Raw genomic sequence first — 21764 nt, forward strand, 5'->3', positions numbered from 1 at the left:
GAAAGACTTTCTGCGGAAATTTGGCTCGTGGAAAACCTTTTGCCCCTTTCCTGTCAGTTCAATCCACTTTTCCTGTTGTGCCTCTTCTAACGCATCCCCACGTCACAAACACGCCTCTCTGTTCTTTGCCATTGCACCCTCGGAACTGATTTTCTCCGGGTAGCCTCAAACCTCTAAAAGGAACACCTGCTGCTGCTCGATAGCCTGGGGTCACCGACGTGGTGGTATCTCTAGCCAGTATGCGAGTGGGCGACGCTGAGCACTCGCCGGGGCGGACAGCGCTCCTCGCTGCCTTCTCCCACCGCAGGCGGGCGCGCGGAGGAAAGGGGAAGAAGGGCCGCCCCCCCCCGGGGATGCCGCTCCTCCCCCGTCGTCTTCTCGGAGGCCAGGTGGCGGCGAAGGGCGCGGGCGGAGAGGGGAGCGCTGCCGGCGGGGACGGCAGGTGAGGAGCGCGGGGCGCCCGTCGGGAGCGCGGGGCGGTGTCGGAGCGACCCCAGCACGGGCACCTGCGGGCGGCTCTGCGCCGTCCTGCGGCGGGAAAGGAATGCCCGACAGCCCGGGCTTGCTTCTTTTACAGCCCTTTTCTTTGCGTTTGGGCGCGCTCCGGGCCCCCGCGGCCGCCCGGCACTTCCTCCAAGTGGAAGCGGAGCTGCCGTGGGCGCTGCAGGCCGGGCCCCCGGGCACCCTCCGAGCTGCGCCAGGCACCGCCAGCCCGAGAGATACTTCAGGAAACATCGCTTCAGTCCTTTTGGCCTTAACCCCCCGTCGTTAGCACGTTGCTCCAGCACAGTTCTCATCTTTCTCCATTCCCACTCAGCGTTTGAAATTTGGGGCAATAAGGGCTAAAATCTGCGGAGAGATCGATGTGTAGAGCCATTGCTGCTTTTCGATAGCTGCGTTGGGCAAAATGCGCTGCAGAAATCCCGAGTGGAGTCAGCAGCAGCCTGAGGACATGTTTCTGGCCTGTTTGATCCACCCGTGCCAGGCCTTGCAGCTCCTACGTGGAGCCCAGGAGCTGGGGCGCGTTCCCGAGCAGATCCAGGCTTGACCTGAAGGCTGTAAGATGTGGAGCCCTGACAGTTTGGGTCTGGTCGGGGTTTAACATTGAGGGGTTCGTTGTCCTCGTTGCTTCGCTTGCCCGGTTTTCGAGACCAGGTTTTGTTTGTACTGCGTACTCCAGCAGATTTACAAGTGTTTGTGTTGCCTTATCTCCAAACTGAAACCTCCTTTGAAGAGGAAATCGGGAAGTGCGCAGTTTTAGGGAATGATGGAGTGCCAGAATTAGTGCACTGAGGCCATGGTTTTCCAAGCTAGTGAAAGAAAGAGCTTCACCCACCCCTTGGGCTGCTCATTTTCACCCATGTCAGCACAGGCTTTTGTGTGCAGAATTAGATTGGAAAGCGAAACCAAATTTTAAAAGATGCCCCAGAAAATCCAGATGAGTTCCTAAATGTTTTCACTGGCCCAAGAGGGAAGATGAGACTGCTGCTTTTCTGTAACAATAATGGTTTATACTGGAACAAGGTGGGCAAAGGTAGAGTTCATCTGCTGGACTGCACCTCTGTTCTCCTGAAATTAAACCCCATAGTTCTCATTCTTTGGCCATGGATTACTTTTGAAGTTGTTTATTGATGCTTAGGAGCATCACTAGGGGCATTTTGACTTTTCTAAAGTCAGGATTTTTGTTTTGCTATGAATATATTGCAATGACACCTGTCTGGTGCACCCTGTACTGCACTTGTGCTGAAAGCCTCAGCTACCTGGGAGACCATCTCGGGAGCTGGGTTTTGGATACTTTAAGAGAGTCACAGCCCTTCCCCTCCACGAGTACCCCTAGTCTATTGCATACCTAAGCTCATAAATCCATGTGGCACACAGCAGCACAAATTCAAAATCTTTTATCCCAGAGGCAGGAAAGCCAGTGTTCCCAGAGTCCAATACAATGCCTTTATTTACCAAGGCAAGCCAAACAAACTTCTTGGATAAGTATCAACCCTTGTTGATTTAGTAACTGTTTGGTGTAAAGGTGTAGGCTGGCACATGTAAGAACCCAATTAAAAACAGTGCTTGTTCCATAGTGTGAATTGGCCTCTTGGAGTCAAAAGCCTCTTGGAGTTATGAAGCTGCAGTTTTCTGATTTAGGGCTCTCTATGTGTGTCTGTAATTTTGGAGCTTCAGGGCAGACTCCCAGCCCCATCCCAGTGAAACTCGCTGGTAAGGTGATTTCCCTCTAAAAAAATGGCTTTGTGCAGGTCAGATTATTAATTTATAATGTCATTTGTTTAAGGGGAAATCCATCTAACCTTTAACATTTACACTTTCATTGTCTTTATGTTTGGAATCACTTTCCTTATTAGCAAACTTTGTCATTACCACCTCATCTCTATTATCCCTTTAATGACAAATTTTATATCAGTGGCCTTTACATCAGGTTTTAAATTACTAAATACTTGTTTTTAAGAAGATCTACAACAGCCTGTCCCATTGTTACATCCCTGCTGGCTTAGTTATTTTCTATGTTAAAAGCAGTCTGTGTAGGGCCCCTTCAGTGAAAGTCTGTGACCTGGGTTCTGGTGTGTTGCTGAAAGTTTGCAATAAATGGAATTCATCCATTTTAGTGCCTACGCTTCAACTGCAAAGGCTTGTTTCAGGACAGAGAGCTGATGTGGTACCTTCTCTCACTGGTTAAATAGCACAAATCCTGCCTGCAGCATCAGTTACCTTATACCTACAAGCTCTTTCTTCAGCAGAACCCAGCTGATGATAACCAAAGCCTCTACTTGGAGCGTCTTCTCTAGTTCGTCTTGGCATGATTTATGTTCACCTGTCCTGGCAGGAGCCTGGTGGGATGTCAGACAATTCACCCTGCTGAGAAGGACACGTGCAAGCCAGCAGGAATTGCAGATCTGTGCCTGGATAATGCTGGCAGAGAGCTGCTTAAGTTGTCTCCCCTTGTATGTACCCAAATAGGTAAAACTACTCTCTGGAACTGGTCCCATGGGAGCAAGCTGGCAGAACTGCAAGTGTAAACTTTGATTTGCAGTGAAAGTTACAGCCCTAAGTGTACAAGTCAACAAAATGCCTTTGTTCACTGGACAGATTGCCAAAGCATATCCCACCCACAACTGCAGGCTTTATAGTGTCCAGGCTGGCAGATTAGCACTGGATGGTGGACAAACCCAGCTAAAACTGAGCTATCTCTACCCAAATGGAGGCATCTGGGTTGGGGGTATGGCAAAATCAGAACAAAACCAAAAAATCCCACATTCCTATCTTGCAAGAGCAGAGTCTAGTTCAGAGGTAACAAGATAACACCTCTGAAGTTCCATCCAAGGCCGCTGTGAAGTCGTGGCAGCATGGAATGATGTTGAGACTATGAAAAAATGCATTTGTTTCAGAGAGTGGAGGAAAAACATCCTATTTGTTTGGTTGGTTTGCTTTTGCAGAACTTACACAGACCTTTCCCAAGATGGTTTCCTCAACTGAATATGGGTCACACACCTGGGAGCTCTTGCTGACAGTTGATCATCAATATGAAGATGTAGACAAAGAAATTAAACTGCAGGTCGCAGGGGACCTTCATGTTGGAGGACTGATGCTGAAATTAGTAGAAGAAATCGGTGAGTAAAGACCTTTTTCATTTACACAGTGTTACTAAGTAATATGTGCAGCTTTCCCTCTGTGAGGAAGGCTTCTGTGTCATGGCACAGAGCATGGAGGTTCTCAGACCCAGGGGTTTTTGTGGTCAGAACCCCTCCCTGTGTTCCATCCTCTGTGGCTAAAGCCTCTGTGTTACTACAGTGCCAACAAAACTTTGTGTTTGCCTTTCAGTTAGACGAAAATAATTAAACCAGGCTAACGATTCAACTCCCTTTCCAGAAGGATGTTACAAGTGTGTGGTTTGGGGGGCAGGAGAGGCAGGTTTATCCCTGTTTATTCACCCGTGGCTGTCAGAGAGTTGTTAAAAGGCACTTCAGATGTTCCTGTTTCCTTTGCTGTTGTGGCATTCTAGCCTAAGTCTGAGCTGTGTAAGTACTATTGCATAAGTGCAATAGGGAAGAGCTGGGAAAAGCCAAGACTGGCCCCGTCAAAGTTAGGAAATGAAAAGTAAATCCCCTGTGCACAGGCACAGCAAGGGAGCACAGGAAGAGAATCTATCACCCTCTCTGTATGCTTAGACACACAGCCGGAAACTGATGGCAACCAGAGTTTCCACTGAGTCAGAAGAATAATTTTTCACAGTATTTTTTTTAAATACTCAACTGGTGTGAAAAGCTTTTTATATTAATATTTAAAGCAAATCTGTAACTGACTTATGTCAGCAGCTCTCTTGAGACACAGCTTGTACCAGGAGACTTCAAAATAGGACAGGGTTATGCTGTGTCATAGACATGCTGAGAAGTAGCCTCCGCCTCATGAAGCTGATGAGGAACAAGGATTGATGCAGACTGAAACAGCTTGACCAAGACCACACAGAAGCTTTTCCTGCTACTACACATTGACACCTGGGAAGTCATCTAATCTTGGAATTCCCATGGAACTGAGAGCAGCATTACTTTATCTCTTTCCTTCAGCATGTGCTGCTACTTAACTACTACACATGCTACTTGGCATGTGTAACCAAGACTTCCATGGACGTGAAGCTGGTTCTTAAAACTCTCAAGACGAGCTGCTCAGTGCTGCTGCCAGGAGGCTGTGAAAGAGCTTCTGCCCATCTGAGTGCACAGGAGATTTTGTAGGAGGATTTTCAGCTTGCACTGACAAGTTCTGAACTGGAACTCTTTGTTGTTAGTCCTTATCCCAGCACAATCCCAACAGCATTGCACCATATGTAGCACCAGATCTAGGAGATGTTCTTTCCCTGTGGATGTCCACAAGACTAAGGCAGTGACACAGTCAGCACCTGGGTTAGGTCTTCAGGGGAAACAAAGTTGGTTCCCAGTGACTGCCACGAGAATTCAGCAGAGTCTAGGTTGGGACCTATAGTTGCTGCTTTAATCTAAATAAATATTTGTGTTTGTGGAGACCTGTTTCCGAACCAAGTGTTTTGTGTGTTTGCTCCATAGTTTGTTTGTAATCATTTTGTATTTTCATAGAAAAAGCACAAGATTGGTCAGATTATGCTTTTTGGTGGGAGCAAAAAAAGTGTTGGCTTCTGAAAACCCACTGGACCCTGGATAAATGTGGGGTGCAAGCAGATGCTAAGCTGATCTTTACTACTCAGCACAAAATGCTGCGGCTTCGCTTGCCAAACATGAAGACTGTGAGACTGAAAGTCAGCTTCTCTTCCACGGTGTTCAGAGCTGTCAGTGACATCTGCAAAATGCTCAGTAAGTAAAGATAAATCTCCTCTGGTAACTAAGCTGGAGGAGTCACCATTTTATTGGGTGACTTTGTTTTGATGTGAAGTCCTTCCTCACAAAACTGTTTAGCTCAAAGAGAAATTTGAGACAGATTTTTGGGGGCTTCAGTATGCAGTGCACATCAGTGGTTCTTAGTCTCTGTGATAACTGATGCAGGCACTGTCAGGAATGTGTCCCACGAGCTGCAGGAGTACTGGATAGTCAAAGCTGGTGGTTTTCTAGGAGTCCTTGTCCTCCTGGAGCAGGACTTGATCCTGATTATTCTGTGCCATTGACTAAGAGCTTGAGATTATCAATGTCCTACACCAGCCTTCACCACAGGCAATTTTACTGCTATCAACTGATTTATCACCTATTTTCACTAACATTAACGATATCCAACTCTGCCTGTTATATCTGTTCACTTCAGATGTAGCATGTTTTAAATGTTCAAAATTTCTGTATGCCCAGATCTGTTCAGGTCAGGGCATATCTAACAACCCCACCCCAGCCCATGAATGTCTCATGGCACTGAGTCCCCCAGACCCTACTCTTTCCAATAATGGGGCATTTCCAAGTAGAGAGTTTGGAGCATGCCAGATGTGTGCCTGTGATCAATGGGAATCAGCTGAGTCTACAAGCAGCCTTCAAAATCCCTTTGGTTTAGGGTAAAATAGGGATTAAATTCTTTATCTTAATTTAGATCTTAAAAGATGAGTCCATTAACGCACTAATCTTCAGAAGGAATTTACTGCCTCATATTGATCCACTTTCAATTTCATCCCCTAGCAGTGGATTGTGAAAGGTGTAGTGTCTTTATTATACCTAACAGCTCTGATAGTGATGCCATAATTGTCCAGCTGGCATTTGGCCAGATTAAATATTCCTACGTTTTCCCTCCAGATTGAGTCAGTACAGAAACACTGTAACTTTGAATGAGTGAATACTGTCAAAAATGTCTTTGCCTACCCCAGGGTAAAAGTGTTTTTCAGAAAGGAAGTGCCAAGTTTGTGACTGGCAATACCTACCTGAATTAGTAGTGCATTAGAGAACAGTGAGAACCAAGACAGAATCTTGTATGAGAAATACATTGAATAATAACAGGCAGGAACTTCAATTACAGTAGTTCTTGCCTATTCATAGTTCAGATGTTTCACAGAGGTTATTATGCTCATAGGGGACTGTAGAGCTGTTCAGGGAAAAGAGCTTTTTCCTGGCATTTCAAAATGCAGTTACACTTCCTACAAAAGTAGATTTAAATCCTGTCAAAACTCATGGCCCAAAGTCTTTGGCCTTTTTATAGAATTAGTGGATTTTCCACAGCTACTACTTTCAACCTGCTAAAAATAATTGCAACATGAAGCTTCCTGAAATGCTATTACCAACCATGGGTGCTCTTTTGGGTGTAATCATCTTGCTTCACTTCCCAAACTGCCTTTGTAGATATCAGGCGGTCAGAAGAACTCTCTTTGTTGAAGCAATCAGAAGGCACACTAAAAAAGAAAAAGAAAAAAGACAAGAACAGCAAAGAACCAGCTACAGAAGATATCTTAAACCTGTGCAACTCTCCAGTGAGTTCTGGATTACCAGGTAATGAAAAATCAATGTGATTTTACTGTTCTGACTGGAAGTCAAAAAGAGGAAGAAATTCTTTGTTACACAAAAGAGGCCAGTTTCGTGTTGGATGGTCTCGGAGACGCAGTGGGCCTGAAACCAGTGGCTTCAAGAAATCCCCAATATGTTAGCATTTCCCTGTTGTCTCTAGAAATGTTTTCCTTTCCATTGATATGAGAAAGGCCACACCAGAAAACAGGTTGTGGCCCTGCACAGTGTGCTGATGTCCTTTGAAAAAGGGGGACAACACTTAAAATATTAATGAAATTTGGCAACCTGCAAGGAAAACGAGGAATGAAGGCTTGAAAGCATGTGTTTCCCATGTCCAACAGAAGTGAGATCTCACAGAGTAAGAAAGAGCATTTCTGTCCCTGAGGTCACCTCACCTGTAAAAGGACAAGGCCAGCTGGAAACAGCAGAGATAGGAGACTGTCTTGAAAGAAAAGGGTTCGGTTTTTATGATGGAAAGCAGTGGACTGGACCATTTTTCATGGGAATAACATTATGCTCTTAACTTGCAGCCAATCCAGGTTTATACAGTAAAACCATGACACCCATTTATGATCCTGTCAGTGGGTCACCAGCTTCTTCCACAATTACTTGGTTCAGTGATGGTTCCTTGAACGAGAAGAACTGCAGCATCCTGGCCCTCAGTCATCCCACCTATTCTCCAGAGGTGCTGGCAGAGATGTACCAGCCACGGACATTGGCTGACAAAGCCAAACTCAATGCAGGGTAAGGTATCTCTCCTGAGATCCTTTGGGTTTAAAATAAGGAATGATGTCATTGTGCAGGCTCTGGCTTAAGTCTGTCGTTAGATAAAGGCAAATTCAGTTGAGCATGGTGGGCACGGCTAAAGGTCAGTTTGGGTGGCAAACTCCAAAGGCTTTAAGTAGACAGTGAAAAGAGACATGTGGATAAGTTCAGTAATTTTGCCTAAAAATAGGTGACGGAGTTCTGCACAAGTAAACATTGCTTATTGCATATACACAGAAAATGGAAGTTGAAAGTCTATATGAATGCTCCACCTTCTTGAGTTACATGTATTTTCCCTAGATTTAGAGGAATTACAGCTGTTTGTTCCCACTTTTGTTTCACAATTGCACTGGAGCTCTGCAGGTGTGACGGTTTTTCCTGTACCTGTGAATCTGTGGGTTGTTTTCTTCCACAGCTGGCTGGATTCATCTCGATCACTTATGGAGCAAGGTGTTATGGAGGAAGATCAACTTCTTCTACGCTTCAAATATTACACTTTCTTTGATTTGAATCCAAAAGTAAGAGCCTTGTTTTTATTGCTGTTTGTTGTTTGCCTGCTTTCATGTCAAGGAGCCATACAGTAATACAGAATATATATAGCTCTATGTAGAATTTTAGCTAGGATTAGTAACAGGCCCTTCAGAGAAATCTAGTTCAACTTCTTCCCCTCAGCTATGACTGCACTTTTACCCTCTGGACACTGAATCACTGTTCCTCATGTGAAATGAGCTCTTGAATTTAAAGATGGGATCTGAAGAGCACCAGAAACAGTATCCCGATTTCCAGAGGGGCTGGTTTACTTTCTGCATCTCTTTTAACAGGAAAAATTAAGGGGAAAACTAGACTAGCAGTATCCTAAATGGTGTAAGGAGTCCTGTTTTTGAAATTTGGCTTAAAAATGACATTTATATTGCACTGCCTTCATTGAATTTCATAGCTTTTCTGGGCTGAAGTCCTCAGAAGAAATCAGGGTACTTTCCAGTTTATCTGGCATGTTTTTGGGTGAAATGGCACCCCCACTAAAATCCAAATATGTCTCAACTTCAGCTGCCCAAACATTTTCCTTGTCTGCCCCAGCTCTGCCAGCCCTGGAGCCGTAGGATGAAATAACCCAAAAGAGCTTCAGGCAACCTAATATCTCACCTCTGCTGGGAGAGGTCACACTCCAAGGTTTACCCTCCCATCACCTACATTTTACCAGCCCTGGGGCTTGAACATTTCTGTGGGTCACTTCAGCTTATTAACCAAGTAGATAATAAGGAATAATCACTATCCAAAACCAGGTGGTGAATTAAAGCAGATCTGGCAAATCTCAAGCCAGTGCAAAGACAGAACCAGAAATGAAGAAGTCAAGAGGGGAAGAAAGGAAGCGAGGAACAAGAGAGTTCTGCAGGTCACATTCGAGTCAGCCATGTCATGTGATTTTCTCCCAGTGGTTTCACATCTTGGTTATACCACTCCAAGATTTCCTGCCTCAAAAGGGGATGTTGAGCCTCACCTTCTTCCTCAGCCAGGGGCCCCTGGTTGGTTTTCTCTTGGCTCAGCCGAGCCTGGGACTGTGCACACAATCACACGAGCTGGTACAAAACAAGGAGGGGAGCACGGCAGAGGTGGGAGGAGGAAGGAAACAACCGCTGTGGTTCAGGGCAGCGTTAGATCAGCTGCAGCTGATTGTGAGGTCGCTAACGAGCGCTGTTTGCTCCTCCCTGCAGTACGACGCGGTGCGGATCAACCAAATATACGAGCAGGCCCGCTGGGCCATCCTGCTGGAGGAGATCGATTGCACAGAGGAAGAAATGCTCATCTTCGCCGCGCTACAGGCACGTACTTGAGCCAAGTTGTAAAACCTGTTCCCTCAAGAGGCAGGCACAGGTTAGGACAAGACTAGGACAGAGCCCAGGCCAGGGTCTGCTCATAGGGTGAGAAACAATCAGCAGCATCCATCAGCTAAAGCAACTGAACTCAGGAGTAGCACTAACACCATTATTTACACAATTATGGAAACATTTACTAACATTATCTGCACCCAGAACATAACTTTGATATCAGTATTAGTAAGAAGTGTTGCTTCCCATACCAGCTCCTATCCCTTCACCTCTTCTTCCTGAAAATTCCTGTAATACACCATGTGCACACCCTGTAAACATTTCCCAACAGACAGGAAAAAAGCCACAGCACAGTGTGAAGATAGGGACACTATGGAGTACTTGGAAATTTAACATGACTGAGCATGGCTTAGTCTCCAACCATAGCACAAACCTTCATTAATAATAAATTCCTTCCTTTTAAATGTAAACGGAGCTGCCAAGAATTCACAGCCTGTCACTGCAGAACACCAGAGCACCTTGCTTCCAAGCTTCCACCTTGTATGGCTGACAGGACTAGGGATCCAAATGTAGCACACAGTCAGCCTCCCAGAAGAGGGGCAATTATTCAGCAAAGGGATACAAACACTGATAATTAAAATAGGAAACCATTATCAGCCATTGCACAGGAGTCACATTAGGCATGGCTGTTTCCTTGGGAAAACCCCCAATTCCTGCAGAACTTCACACAGTTGTCCAAGACCCAGGAGACCAAATGATCTATTTTCAAACACTCTGAATGTTTGTTGGTAATTGATGTATTGACTATTGGATACTGATGTTTTATTTTAGTACCATGTAAGCAAGTTATCATTATCATCAGAGACACAAGATTCCACCTGTGAATCGGAAGTAGATGAAGTAGAAGCCGCCCTTTCCAATCTGGAAGTGACACTGGAAGGTGGAAGTAAAAGTAACATTCTGGTACGTCCTTCTGGGATCCCAGAATTCCTTTGGCTGTGCCACATCTGTTGATTCTTGTGAGCCTTCCTGGTTCTTGATTTTTTTAACAGTTGATTACAGAGTGCACTGTACTAAAATTATTCCTAATTATTCCTGATAGGAGGACATCACAGACATCCCGAAACTCGCTGATAGTCTCAAACTAGTTAGGTGAGTTGTTAAAATTAATAATAAAATATACAAAACCAGAAGCTTAGCATTACAAGAGATCTCTTGAGTTTCTCATTCTAATCTAACAGTATATCTGACAGTTATAAATTGACAAATACCCCAGCTAGGTCTAACCAGCCTAATATTCTCTTCCAATCTTTCTCTTCCTGCTTCTGACAATGTTCCTTGGCAAATCTCTCCCACTCCTGGGATGCTGGGTAGCTGTATTTGTACTTATTAAAAGACCCTGCTGTCCATATTTCCTAGTGCTCATTAGTCATCATCTCTAAACAAAAGAGCCTAGGTTTTATTTTCAATCACATTTACTTTTTTTGCCAGTTAAAAAAAAAAAAAAAAAAAAAAAAAAACCAACAGAAGAAACTTGCAGTTCTCCCTGAGAAGAATTTCTAAAAGTAACCCCAGGGAATGTATTTTTTAAACAAAAGAACCATCCAAATTACCCCTTTCTTACTGAACACTGAGTCTGTTTTTTCTCATATCAAAATGAGTTTCTGTGATCCCATTTTGTATCTTGATTTATGGGTGATTTAAATGACTGTAGAGACCTCAAGTCTGTAATGCCTTTTATCACAAAACAGTCTTTGTGTTTTAGAAAGATAAAGTGTTCTGTTGTACAAATATTTATCAGATTCATCCGTTGACAGATGGTATTTTTAATCTGGGAACTGAAAACTGCGCCTGAAAAATTTTAACTGTTGTTAACTGCTAACAATTGTTAATTATTAATTTCCAATTTGGAATTTTGTTTGACATTCTTATTATGAAGGTGGCTTAAGATGAAAGGGAATTAAGGCTTTTAACAATGGGTTGTTTGTTTTTCCCCAGCAGTAGAGCAGTTTGCTTTTATAAGCATTCAGCTGTTATTTTTCATCATGAAAAAGTTCCTATGTAAGTGATAAATCACTAAAGCTAAGGCATTGTAGAATCCAGGTAGGGTGTAAAACTTTTCTTCAAACAACAACACTTTGTGGCTACAATTATTTGATTAATTGTGAACCTGAATGCAAAGCTCTGCATGTTCTACTGCTTATTGTTCCTATGGTGAACTTTTATTCCTATTTATTCACGATATGCACCGCAGTAAATGCTGCTTTCACGTGGGGACAATAATGTGGAGAATTGCAACATTTTTTTTTCAAAAACAAGAAGAAAAAGCTTTCTGAAAAGTTTTCAGCGACTTTTTCAGGGATAGAAGAATAATTTTGTCTGTCTAAAAAGAAATTATAATCTCTTATTTTTGAAGAATGTCTCTGTATTGAAAAACTAAAAGCCAAATTATTTGGTAGTCTTGAAAATCCGAGGTTTTTTTAATCTAAGCACAAAAATTGCCATTTTCTAGAAAGGATTCTAAACTAGGATTTTTAGAAAGGTCCAGAGGCATATATAATAAGAGTATATATAGTACATCACTGTTTTCCAGCTAGTTCTATACTCTTTGTACCATCCTCTTAGATTTAAGGGGAAATACTGGAAATTTTGTTTTCTTTTTTCTTCTTTTTCACTTCACTGATGACCTTTGTCACTAGCTCTGAAGGATTTCTCTACTCAAATAATGCTACTACCTCTGGTTTTCTCTCCTGGAGAGCTACAAAACTTCTATAAACTTAGTGAAGGAATAGAATTTTGTTGTGTTAGATATTATTCAGATTGAGCCAAAAAAGCTGTTCTCTGCTTCCTTACTTTGAATATAAATTGGTTTTATGGGTGCAGATATTCACGATAAGGAGGTATGGAAAACTGATGCAAATTCATGTTAATAAATCAGGGATTACATTTGTGTTACTGAGTTCATGGGAAAAATTAGCCTGTTAGAAGGCAATGGCTTTGATTAGTAATGGAAGAAATAAATGAGAAAAATCAGAGGTGGGATTGAGCTAAAATCTGGAGTAAAACCCACGTCCTTACCTGGGGTAACCTGGGTTGGATCCAGGCATTTCCCACCCCCTCATTGACACAGGTGTGTCATACCCAACCAAAGCCATGGCTGTGACCTTGAATTTCAGAAGCTCTGTAATATTTGTGAGGGACTTAGCAATTTGTATGTGTTGATATAAACAAATGGGATTTCTTTTTTTCTTGGTAGGCCCAAGAAGCTGACACTCAAAGCTATCAAGACATATTGGTTTGTCTTCAGAGACACTTCAATATCTTATTTTAAAAACAAGGAATCTGCACTGGGAGAACCTATTGAGAAACTAAACCTTAAAGGTAGGAATTCTCCTTTCTTTGTTTTTTCTGTTGCTTCTGTGAACTGAATAAAACAAGTAATCCCTGCTAGACTCAGGAAAGCAAGCACAGTGGCATTTAGTCTGGGAGCTTTTTCAATTCCTGAGACTCCTAAGCAGGCAGATTGCACCTGCAGAAGAGGCTTAAACAGAAAGGATTCAATAGTTTAACCCAAGCTGGGATTATCAGAGCCTGATTTGTAAAATCCCCTGTACTGCTGAATTCTTCAAGATGAGTCAGGTATGGACAGTGACTTCTGAGATGCTTTATTTTCAAATTTTCACTCTACATGAAATGGGAGTGTTCCCCTGTGTCCTTGGCAGATGCACACTGACAGCAGAGGCTTAGGGATGATGCCATGGGCAGGAATGCCAGAGGCTGTCCCTGTATTCTGCTGTGCAGGGACAGCTCCAGGACCTTCTCTGGGCCTTGTTTGTGTCGTGCATGGGGATTCCCATGGCTACAACCAGCTGCTGGAGGAGGAGCCCCGGGTGTGCACACAGATACCAGCACCCTGTATAGCCTCCATCTACATCTGCTCCTGCAGGGACATCCTTTGTTCAGCATCAGGGAACCAGTGATGCCCAGGACTCATCCTAGAAGAAACCTTTGAAATAGAAGATTGACCCCTGTGAACAAATGGCTCTGCATCCCAATCTGCATATCCTCAGTAGGTCAGAGAATGGATGGGAAAAACAGCCAGGGTTGGCTGGAACCTCACCATGTAGTCTCTCCCACCAGTTCCTCTCCATTTTAAGTGCTGAGCGTTTCCTAAGATCAGGCTGAGGTTTTGGGAGCACCCACATCCTTTCACTTCCACATTGACTCATGTGCTCCCTGAGCTCAGGGCATTCATCACCCTGGCAAGCCAAACCAGGCAGTGAACTGGAACAAAACCCTTTCATTAGGGCCTAAGCTTCAAAAGTCTTGGCCCTTAGTCTCAAAGGAAAACAGCCACAAAGTACTGTTCCTTAGTGTTAAAGCAGTAATTAAAGTTACTGATATAGTAATGAAAAAAATTAATGTCCTTCTGATTCCCTGTGATCTAGGATGTGAAGTTGTACCAGATGTAAATGTTGCAGCAAAGAAGTTTGGAATCAAATTACTAATTCCTGTTGCGGATGGCATGAATGAAGTATATTTAAGATGTGATAACGTGAGTAATAAGACAAGAGAAAATTTGAATTCAAGATTTATGGCAGATTGTCCTGTTCTAGAATTTGCATAGGAAAATGAGGATGCTGCAAAGAGTTTATTATGGAGATCTTTAAAAAGTTTAAGAATGATATGGTGGCCTAACAAATACATAATTGTTCTGGGGACATAAGGACAGTAAGTAATCTTGTGTTTATCATCAGTTGCCATGTAAAGCTGGTAGGAAAAAAGGCAGAAAAAACGATCAAAAAAATTTAAAAGAAGTTAGAGTATTTTGTTCCAATGTTGTCAGAGAATTCAGGATTGGATTTTGTTTTCTTTTTTCTTAATTAGAACTCTCACCATTCAGATGAGGAGAGTGTGATTAGAATCGTACATCAGTTTTCAGTTTATTGAAATGTATCAGATCAAATTGTGTAAAGAGTGTTCAGTAGGTGAAAACCAGTCATGCAGTAAAATTTCCAAGAGAATCTATTTCAAGGTAATGGATATCTTAGAAAATTTAAAAGCTAGGTGTAGTTGGAAGTAGTCCAGGTAGGAAGAACAGTAACAAGCAATTGGCTTTGTTTCAGGAGGATCAGTACGCTCGGTGGATGGCTGCTTGTGTTTTAGCCTCCAAGGGCAGAACGATGGCCGACAGCTCCTACCAGCCTGAGGTCCAAAAGATCCTTTCATTCCTCCAGATGAAGAACTGGACCATGTGTTCCCAGGCTGCCTCCGAGCCAGAGAATGTAGATATGAAACCCGAGTGCCTCGTCTCACCACGCTACACCAAAAAATTCAAGTCCAAGCAGGTATACGGAGTATGGCTCGATGGCTGGGTGTGGGCGATCCCAGTGGTTGCTTAGGGATGAGGCTAGATGGAAGCGGCATTTGAAAACCATGCATTACAACACCCTGCAATAGTCATTGGTCCCTTTGCAAGAGGCCTTTTCTTTAAACTGAACACAGGGACAGGTGTTTTGGCACCTCCTCCAAGTAGCTCTCCTACATCCACACCCTGGCTTGAGTCACCCATGATGTTCTGCTCCTGATAACACTGTTCCTGAAAGTCTCTTCAGAGTAACAAACGAAGGATTTTAAGGACTGCAAGCTACTGTTTGCATCTAAATCAACAGGGTCTTGGGGTCCTCTTGCCCCTCAAGTCTTTCCTTCCTCTCCACCTAATCCCTTGTCCTGCTTTTGCTGTGCAAGAGCTCAGCCTGCCCACCCTGAAGAGGGTCCCCAGAGCAGTGTACGGAGCCAGGACAGTGCTGCACAAACCCAGACCTGAGACCTTGCTGTCCATTCTGCCCTTTGCACTTGGGATGTGTCCCCAAGTGCCCTCTGTGCTGCATCTGCACCAACAGTGACAACAACAATGTGTCTGAACACAGCATCAGACCTCATGATTTCTGATTTAGTGAAAGCAAAAGGATTTTTGTTCTCCAGTCAGCTGAAAATTTTCTCTCTTCCCGTGTTTCCCAGCTGATTGCTCGTATTCTGGAAGCTCACCAAAATGTGTCCCAGATGTCCCTGGTGGAGGCCAAGCTCCGTTTTATCCAAGCCTGGCAGTCTCTCCCTGAGTTTGGTTTATCCTACTACATTGTAAGGTAATTGCACTCTCACTCATTTCAAGCTGCCATAACGTGTTCATGCTCAGTGATTTGAAGGAGGTTCTTTGACACCCTGTTCCAAGAACATTTTCTCTTTCCCCCCCCCAGACTTCTTTTTAATTTGAGTGATTTCCATACTGCTGATTTTTTTTCTATAGGAGTAGCACCCAGTAGCTCCATTTCTGTACTGGGACTCTGCATTACATCTGCCTTGCTACAAACCTCTTGGGTTTAGTCTGAAGTAATCTCTCACTAGCATTAAACCCTTACTGGCATAAACTCTCCAAAATCTATAAAATGCACCAATGTCTAATTGGTGTGCTCAGAGTTGCAGTATGTGTTCACTCTGACCCTTGTTCATTGCAATATGATAAAATGCTGATTTCCTTTGCATTTCATTAAGAAAACAGCAAATTATCCCTTTTTAAGGTTAATCCGGAAGAGCAGCGAACACAAGAAAAGTCCCATTTGTTCACAGCAACTTCCTTGGACACAGCAGTGGTCTGACCTGCAGCCTTTTCTCTTGACAAAACACCAAAAAGTGAAAAGTACTGACACAACCATACTTGGAGGCACCTTCCTTAATTTGTGCTTAACACTCCTTCCAGGGCTAGCTAGGAATCATCTGTGGTATAAATTGAACCATCTGGGAACCATGCTCTGGCACAGAGGCCAGCTGGCGTAGAACAGCCCACATCTGCACTATTAAACTCTGACTTCCCAAAATCCAGTAGCCTCGTGTGAATTGTGAGATCATGTTGGTCCTTGGATGTTCCTGGTTCCAAACTGTTACTGGGAGTCACTTGAGAGAGCACTGCTTGTTTGGAGCCAGAATTCTCCCTGAATTCCAGGCCCAAAAATGCTCCCTAATCCTGTTGAATTTACTAACACAGGTACAGATTTTTTGCCCTGTCACCATTAATCCTGTTAAGAACACAAATAAACCCAACACCTTAACTGCATTTTGTGGTGGTGAATTGCTACAAACTGCTGGGCAGTATCTCAGTGGGGCATTAAGCAAAGCACAAATTGTGTCCAGGTCAGGCTTTTTCCCTAAGGTCCTGCTGCATCTAAAGAGAGAAGGTTCACAAACAGGATCAGAAATACTGAAAATACTTACAGCAGGCAGATGAGATTTCTTCCAGCTTTCAGCATGAAGGTAGAGAAAGGTTGTTTCTTTACCAGAGCAATCTGTTCCTAGCTATTCCCAACTCAAAAAATTCTGTCCCCCAAAGATTCTGATGCTTTTGTATTTATTTTTCATCTCTAATCAGAAGAAAGTTGAAATTTTAAAGTGCCTCAGTAATTTTGTAATGTGATTTATACTCAAAAACATGTATATATCAGTTGTTTTCATTATATAATTTAGGTTAATAAAACTAGAGGAACATGTTTCAACAATAGAGAAATGAAGCAACAAAAATTATTGTTGGCATTTTTTCCAGTAAAAATATAATCAAGCTCATGTATTTGGGAAGAACAGTATTTTTTTAGCAGGAAACAATGAATTGGAAAGATTTCAGCCAGATCTACCTTCCTGATTATTTTCCATCTTACATCATGGCTCACCAGCCTACACTTTTGCCTTATTATAAATCCTGTTCTAAAGATGGGTCCAAGCTCTCCTCAGTCCCAGGCTGTTGTGACTTTTCCCACGTGTTTTTTTCACTTCCTGAGGAGAGCAGCTGAAATGTTTCTCTAGCTAGAAATCATTGCAAAGCAGATCTGCTCAAAGGGTTTGGGTTTTTTTCAGGTTTAAGGGAAGCAAGAAGGATGACGTGCTTGGGGTGTCCTATAACAGGCTGATACGGATAGATATGGCCACAGGAGATCCTATCACAACGTGGAGGTTCTCCAACATGAAGCAGTGGAATGTGAACTGGGAAATCCGCCAGGTAAGCCTGGAACAGCTCTGCCTTCAGTCCTTGCATTTCACACACTCGAGGATGCTTTCAGAAAATATTTTCAAAGCTCACTGAAAAGATTTTGAACGTGTTGTGACATGTTGTTAAATAAGCTGTCTGCAGTTTTTCTTAGTGGAGTCTGTAGTCAAAGATCAGAAATGAAAATATCTCCAGTTTTAAAGGTTCCTACCAAGCTTATTCTTTACAAGTGGCCCTTGATTTTGATGGGATGAAGTAGAGACTCCAAGATGAATTTCAACATGTGTTTACGGCTCTGTCAGTTAAAATCTCATTTTAACTCTCACGCATCGTCCTCTACATTGTGGTGGTTCAATCTCTATTACAGACTGAGGATATAGGAACCCAGTTTGTCTTTCAAATCCCAAACTGAGATTGCAGGGCCTGCAGCTCTGTGTCAGTGTGTGGTCCCCAATGTGCTTTGGGGTTTCAAAGCTTGAAGCCAGCTCTATAAATTGTAGCTTTCTGGAGTGGAATTAGTATGACTTGATGTAAATTGAAGCAGCCTGGGAACTGTTCTTGCTTATAGAGTTTTCCACATCCATCTGCCAGATCCAGGAGAGATCAGATACACTCCCTCCTGCAATACTCCCTGCACCAGAGCCTGTAATTCTGGGTCAGGTTGCTGGGTTTACACTAAATCCCTCTCAAAAAGACAAAATCCACAAAGCTCAGTTTGCTGCATTTTAGAGCTAACGGTAGCTGGAAACCAAAACCGTGACTCCAAAGGCAGATTTAAGGTCAGCACATAGCAACGGACAGATTGAACATTATTTCATTAGACAAAGAGTCTGAAGTGCCGTTCCTGCTCTTCCCAATATTCACTTTATATGCCATTGGAAAAAAGCTAAGAGATTTCGTTGCCTGCTTGAACAAGCAAAGAGATTTCACCACAAGAGGGCCCTGATGTAGCAGCAAATCCAAAACCAAGCAGCCAAATACCCTGAGCATCCAGCAGACCCAGAACTCTTGGTTAGCAGGGGCAGGTAGTGCTTTATCACAGTATTTGTGATCCAGCTGTGCTCTCACACTTCTCTTTCTTCCCAGCTTATCTCTGTCTGATTTTGCCACGTCTGTTCTCCTAAGGTTGCCATCGAGTTTGACCAGAATGTGTCCATTGCTTTCACGTGCCTGAGTGCAGACTGTAAAATCATCCATGAGTATATTGGGGGCTACATCTTCTTGTCAACACGTTCCAAGGACCACAATGAAACACTGGATGAAGAACTCTTCCACAAATTAACTGGAGGTCAGGAATGAGATGAAGTAAACTCTCTTCCCACTGCCTGCTTGTTCTTATAGCTAAAACTGCCAGATATTAAACAAAAACATCTTTGATTTTAATTGCTGGCTACTAATTTTTGTATGTGTTAGTCTTGTACTATGACTGGGACTGTTGACAGTTTTTTGTTCAATATTGAAGCTAAGGTCACTGGATGCAGCATGGCAACTCCATCATCAGCTTTTGAGAAAATTTAATCATCTTTGTTTTCCTTTTGTACAGATCACTGTTTTTAAACTACTTCTAACTAACTACTAAATACTGGCTCTTTTTTTTTTTTTTTTTTTTTTTTTTTTTTTTTTTTTTTTTTTTTTTTAATCCAGCATTTTTAATTGCAGCAATCTGTTTAAGCATCCAGGACATGTAAGAATTTTCTTCTCTGTTACAGTCAGGCAGCATCCATTGTTAAACTGGCTATTGTTAAAGAGCCCAGCCTTTATCAGAACCAAAGCTGAATAAATACATATTTTAAAGCTCCATGCCTTGTCTAACACTTGCCCCAGGAACACAAAACATTCCAAAATCCTGCAGACTAAGCTATCGAAACTCCTGTAGTGATTACTCAGTTGCTCAAAAATGTAGAACCCCTGCCTGCCTTCATCCACTGAAGTGGAACCCTGAAAGCCAGAGAAGCTGCAGAGCATTCATCTTGGCAAGACTGTATCCAAAAAGTTCATCTTTTGGGGAACGTTGTTACTTCCATGGCTGACAAACCTGCTTTAGGAACTGTCGAAAACAATTAAAGAGGCCTCTGAGTGTGAGTGTTTCTATTTTCTGTCCCTGTTACTCCCTTTCACTGTGACATCTCACTGAGCTAAGCTGTTGATGTGAGAATGTGAAAAGCCTGTGGAAATGATTTTACAGGTGTGCTGCAAAATGCAAAGAGCGGTGCTCAGAGGGTTAGAGCCCCTCTGCTCTGCTGAGAGAAATGGGGATGTTCAGCCTGGAGAAGAGGAGGCTCCCAGGAGACCGTAGAGCCCCTGGAAGGGCTACGAGAGAGCTGGAGAGGGACTTTTGCCAAGGGCACACAGTGCACTAGGGGGAATGGCTTCCTACTGACAGGGCAGGGCTGGTTTGGATACTGGGGAGAAATTCTTCCCTGTGAGGGTGGTAAGGCCTTGGCACAGGTTGTCCAGAGGAGCTGTGAATGTCCCTGAAGAACCAGATCTGAAGCCAGCAGCTCTGCCTGCTGGAAGGAGCCACACACATCCACCAAAGTGAATGAACTTTGACACCACCCTGTAAAACAAGGACAGAGTGAAGGTGGGAGAATTTATGAATCTACCGGACAAACCGAAACTGGTTTCATGTATCTAAGGAAATACAAGGGACAGGCGTTGTCATATCATAAAGGGATGCTGCAGAACCACAGCATAAATTCATAAACATCACTGGAAACGGAGACCCTTGATTTTCATGCCATGTGCTCTGCTTTTCCCCAGCCCCTGTCAATGGGCTTCTGTGAAATCACTCCCAGTTTGTGCAGTCTAAACTACAGCTTTGCATTTTGAAGGAAAGGAAAGGAAAGGAAAGGAAAGGAAAGGAAAGGAAAGGAAAGGAAAGGAAAGGAAAGGAAAGGAAAGGAAAGGAAAGGAAAGGAAAGGAAAGGAAAGGAAAGGAAAGGAAAGGAAAGGAAAGGAAAGGAAAGGAAAGGAAAGGAAAGGAAAGGAAAGGAAAGGAAAGGAAAGGTGCTTGCCAGCCCTCTGTTCTTCCCTCTCCTCAGCACTTTTTGCACAGGCTGAGGGACCATCCAGTTCTCCTTCAGTAGAGAACTTATTCACTTGTCACCTGCTTGACACAAGCCAAGTTTTTCCTCATGTTGTGAGATCCATTCAAGTCCAAACACTGGCCATATTTAAAGCCTGCCTAAGGGTGCCATGGGAGAGCTCATAATAGTGCCAGCACCTCTTCCACAGACAACTGCCTTCCAGATCAGTCTCTGCTTAGGCTTTGCCGTGAGGATCCTGACCATGCCAGCACGAAACCCCTCATTTGGCAATGAGCAACGCCAGACTCCTGTGGATTGCTCCCTGGGAAGCACAGCCCATGCTTGCCACTCCCAGAGCAGAGCTTGTCCCAGAGTGCTGCACGGAGGCCCTATAGTTGCCACTTGCCTACGTGACCTGAGCACAGGAATGCAGACGGGAATTCTGAGCATAGCTCTCATTAGCAGAGTGCGTGGCTCATCTCACTGCTAAACAAGCACGTTCACTTGCAGTTCAAACTGTTTCTACTGGGATTTCAGAGAAATTAACAAATATTTCCATTTTCTTTCCTGCCCCTCCTTCAATCTTACCCCATGTGTCACTGCCTTTAGACTAAATCCTTCTCTGCTGGCTTGCAAGGAGGGGTTCTGCCAGCTCATCCCGCCTGGCTGTGAGCCCTATCCTTTGCCATTTTAGGTTTAAGAGAATGATTCCCTGCTGATGCCCTCTCTCCGTATTTCCTTAGGTCATTCAGCTGTCTCTTCTCCCTGCCCCCCTCACTTTGCAAGGCTTTTTCACAATAGGTAAGGAGTAGGTAGGAAAGGAAACTTTTTATCCAGCTGCTTTGAGTGCTGCATGTGACCGTAGCTCCTCTTCCTACAAGCAGGAGAGGTTTCAGTGGGAAGGCTCCTTCCTGGAGAGGTAGGAGTGGGAAGACGTGGCCCAGGACACTTCTGCACTTCCATAATTCCAGGCTGGATATGGTGGGCAGCATGTGAGAGGAGGCCTGCCCCAGCCTGCTCTGCCGGACACCTGCAGCAGCCGCAGCTTGGAGTCATCTTTCATCTCACCCCATGTCACCGAGCACGTCCCAGCCGGGCTCCGGACATCTCCTTAATGCACCTGGGGTTCCACACCCTCCCTTATTTGTGCAATACCCTGACCACA

The 21764-nt window shown here is 43.7% G+C and overlaps 1 protein-coding gene across 2 annotated transcripts; it reads left to right on the plus strand.

Moving 5' to 3' along the window:
• Window positions 1-353: 353 nt before the first annotated feature.
• FERMT1 (FERM domain containing kindlin 1) lies at window positions 354-18953 on the plus strand. Of its 2 annotated transcripts, none has more exons than XM_066177859.1 (15): window positions 354-442; window positions 3447-3620; window positions 5097-5330; window positions 6786-6932; window positions 7478-7691; window positions 8128-8230; window positions 9425-9532; window positions 10370-10501; window positions 10641-10690; window positions 12795-12919; window positions 13987-14093; window positions 14665-14886; window positions 15560-15684; window positions 17441-17582; window positions 18696-18953. In XM_066177859.1, exons 2-15 carry the CDS (start codon window positions 3470-3472, stop codon window positions 18867-18869), a joined length of 2034 nt encoding a protein of 677 aa, XP_066033956.1. In that variant the 5' UTR covers window positions 354-442; window positions 3447-3469; the 3' UTR covers window positions 18870-18953. The 2 variants fall into 2 exon arrangements, with proteins under 2 accessions (XP_066033956.1, XP_066033955.1); XM_066177858.1 differs by having other exon boundaries at window positions 376-442; window positions 18657-18742.
• The last annotated feature ends 2811 nt before the right edge of the window (window positions 18954-21764 follow it).

This window comes from Chamaea fasciata, unplaced genomic scaffold (assembly GCF_029207755.1).
Source record: "Chamaea fasciata isolate MVZ Bird 193981 ecotype frontalis unplaced genomic scaffold, bChaFas1.0.hap1 SCAF_3, whole genome shotgun sequence".
Classification (NCBI taxonomy): Eukaryota; Metazoa; Chordata; class Aves; order Passeriformes; family Sylviidae; genus Chamaea; species Chamaea fasciata.

Excerpts from the sequence above, each read along its gene's own strand:
- FERMT1 (XM_066177859.1), top strand. The coding sequence starts at position 3,470 with ATGGTTTCCTCAACTGAATATGGGTCACACACCTGGGAGCTCTTGCTG. Across the intron at positions 7,692-8,127 it reads AAAGCCAAACTCAATGCAGG|CTGGCTGGATTCATCTCGAT; the intron begins GTAAGGTATCTC and ends TTTCTTCCACAG. Across the intron at positions 14,887-15,559 it reads AAAAATTCAAGTCCAAGCAG|CTGATTGCTCGTATTCTGGA; the intron begins GTATACGGAGTA and ends CGTGTTTCCCAG.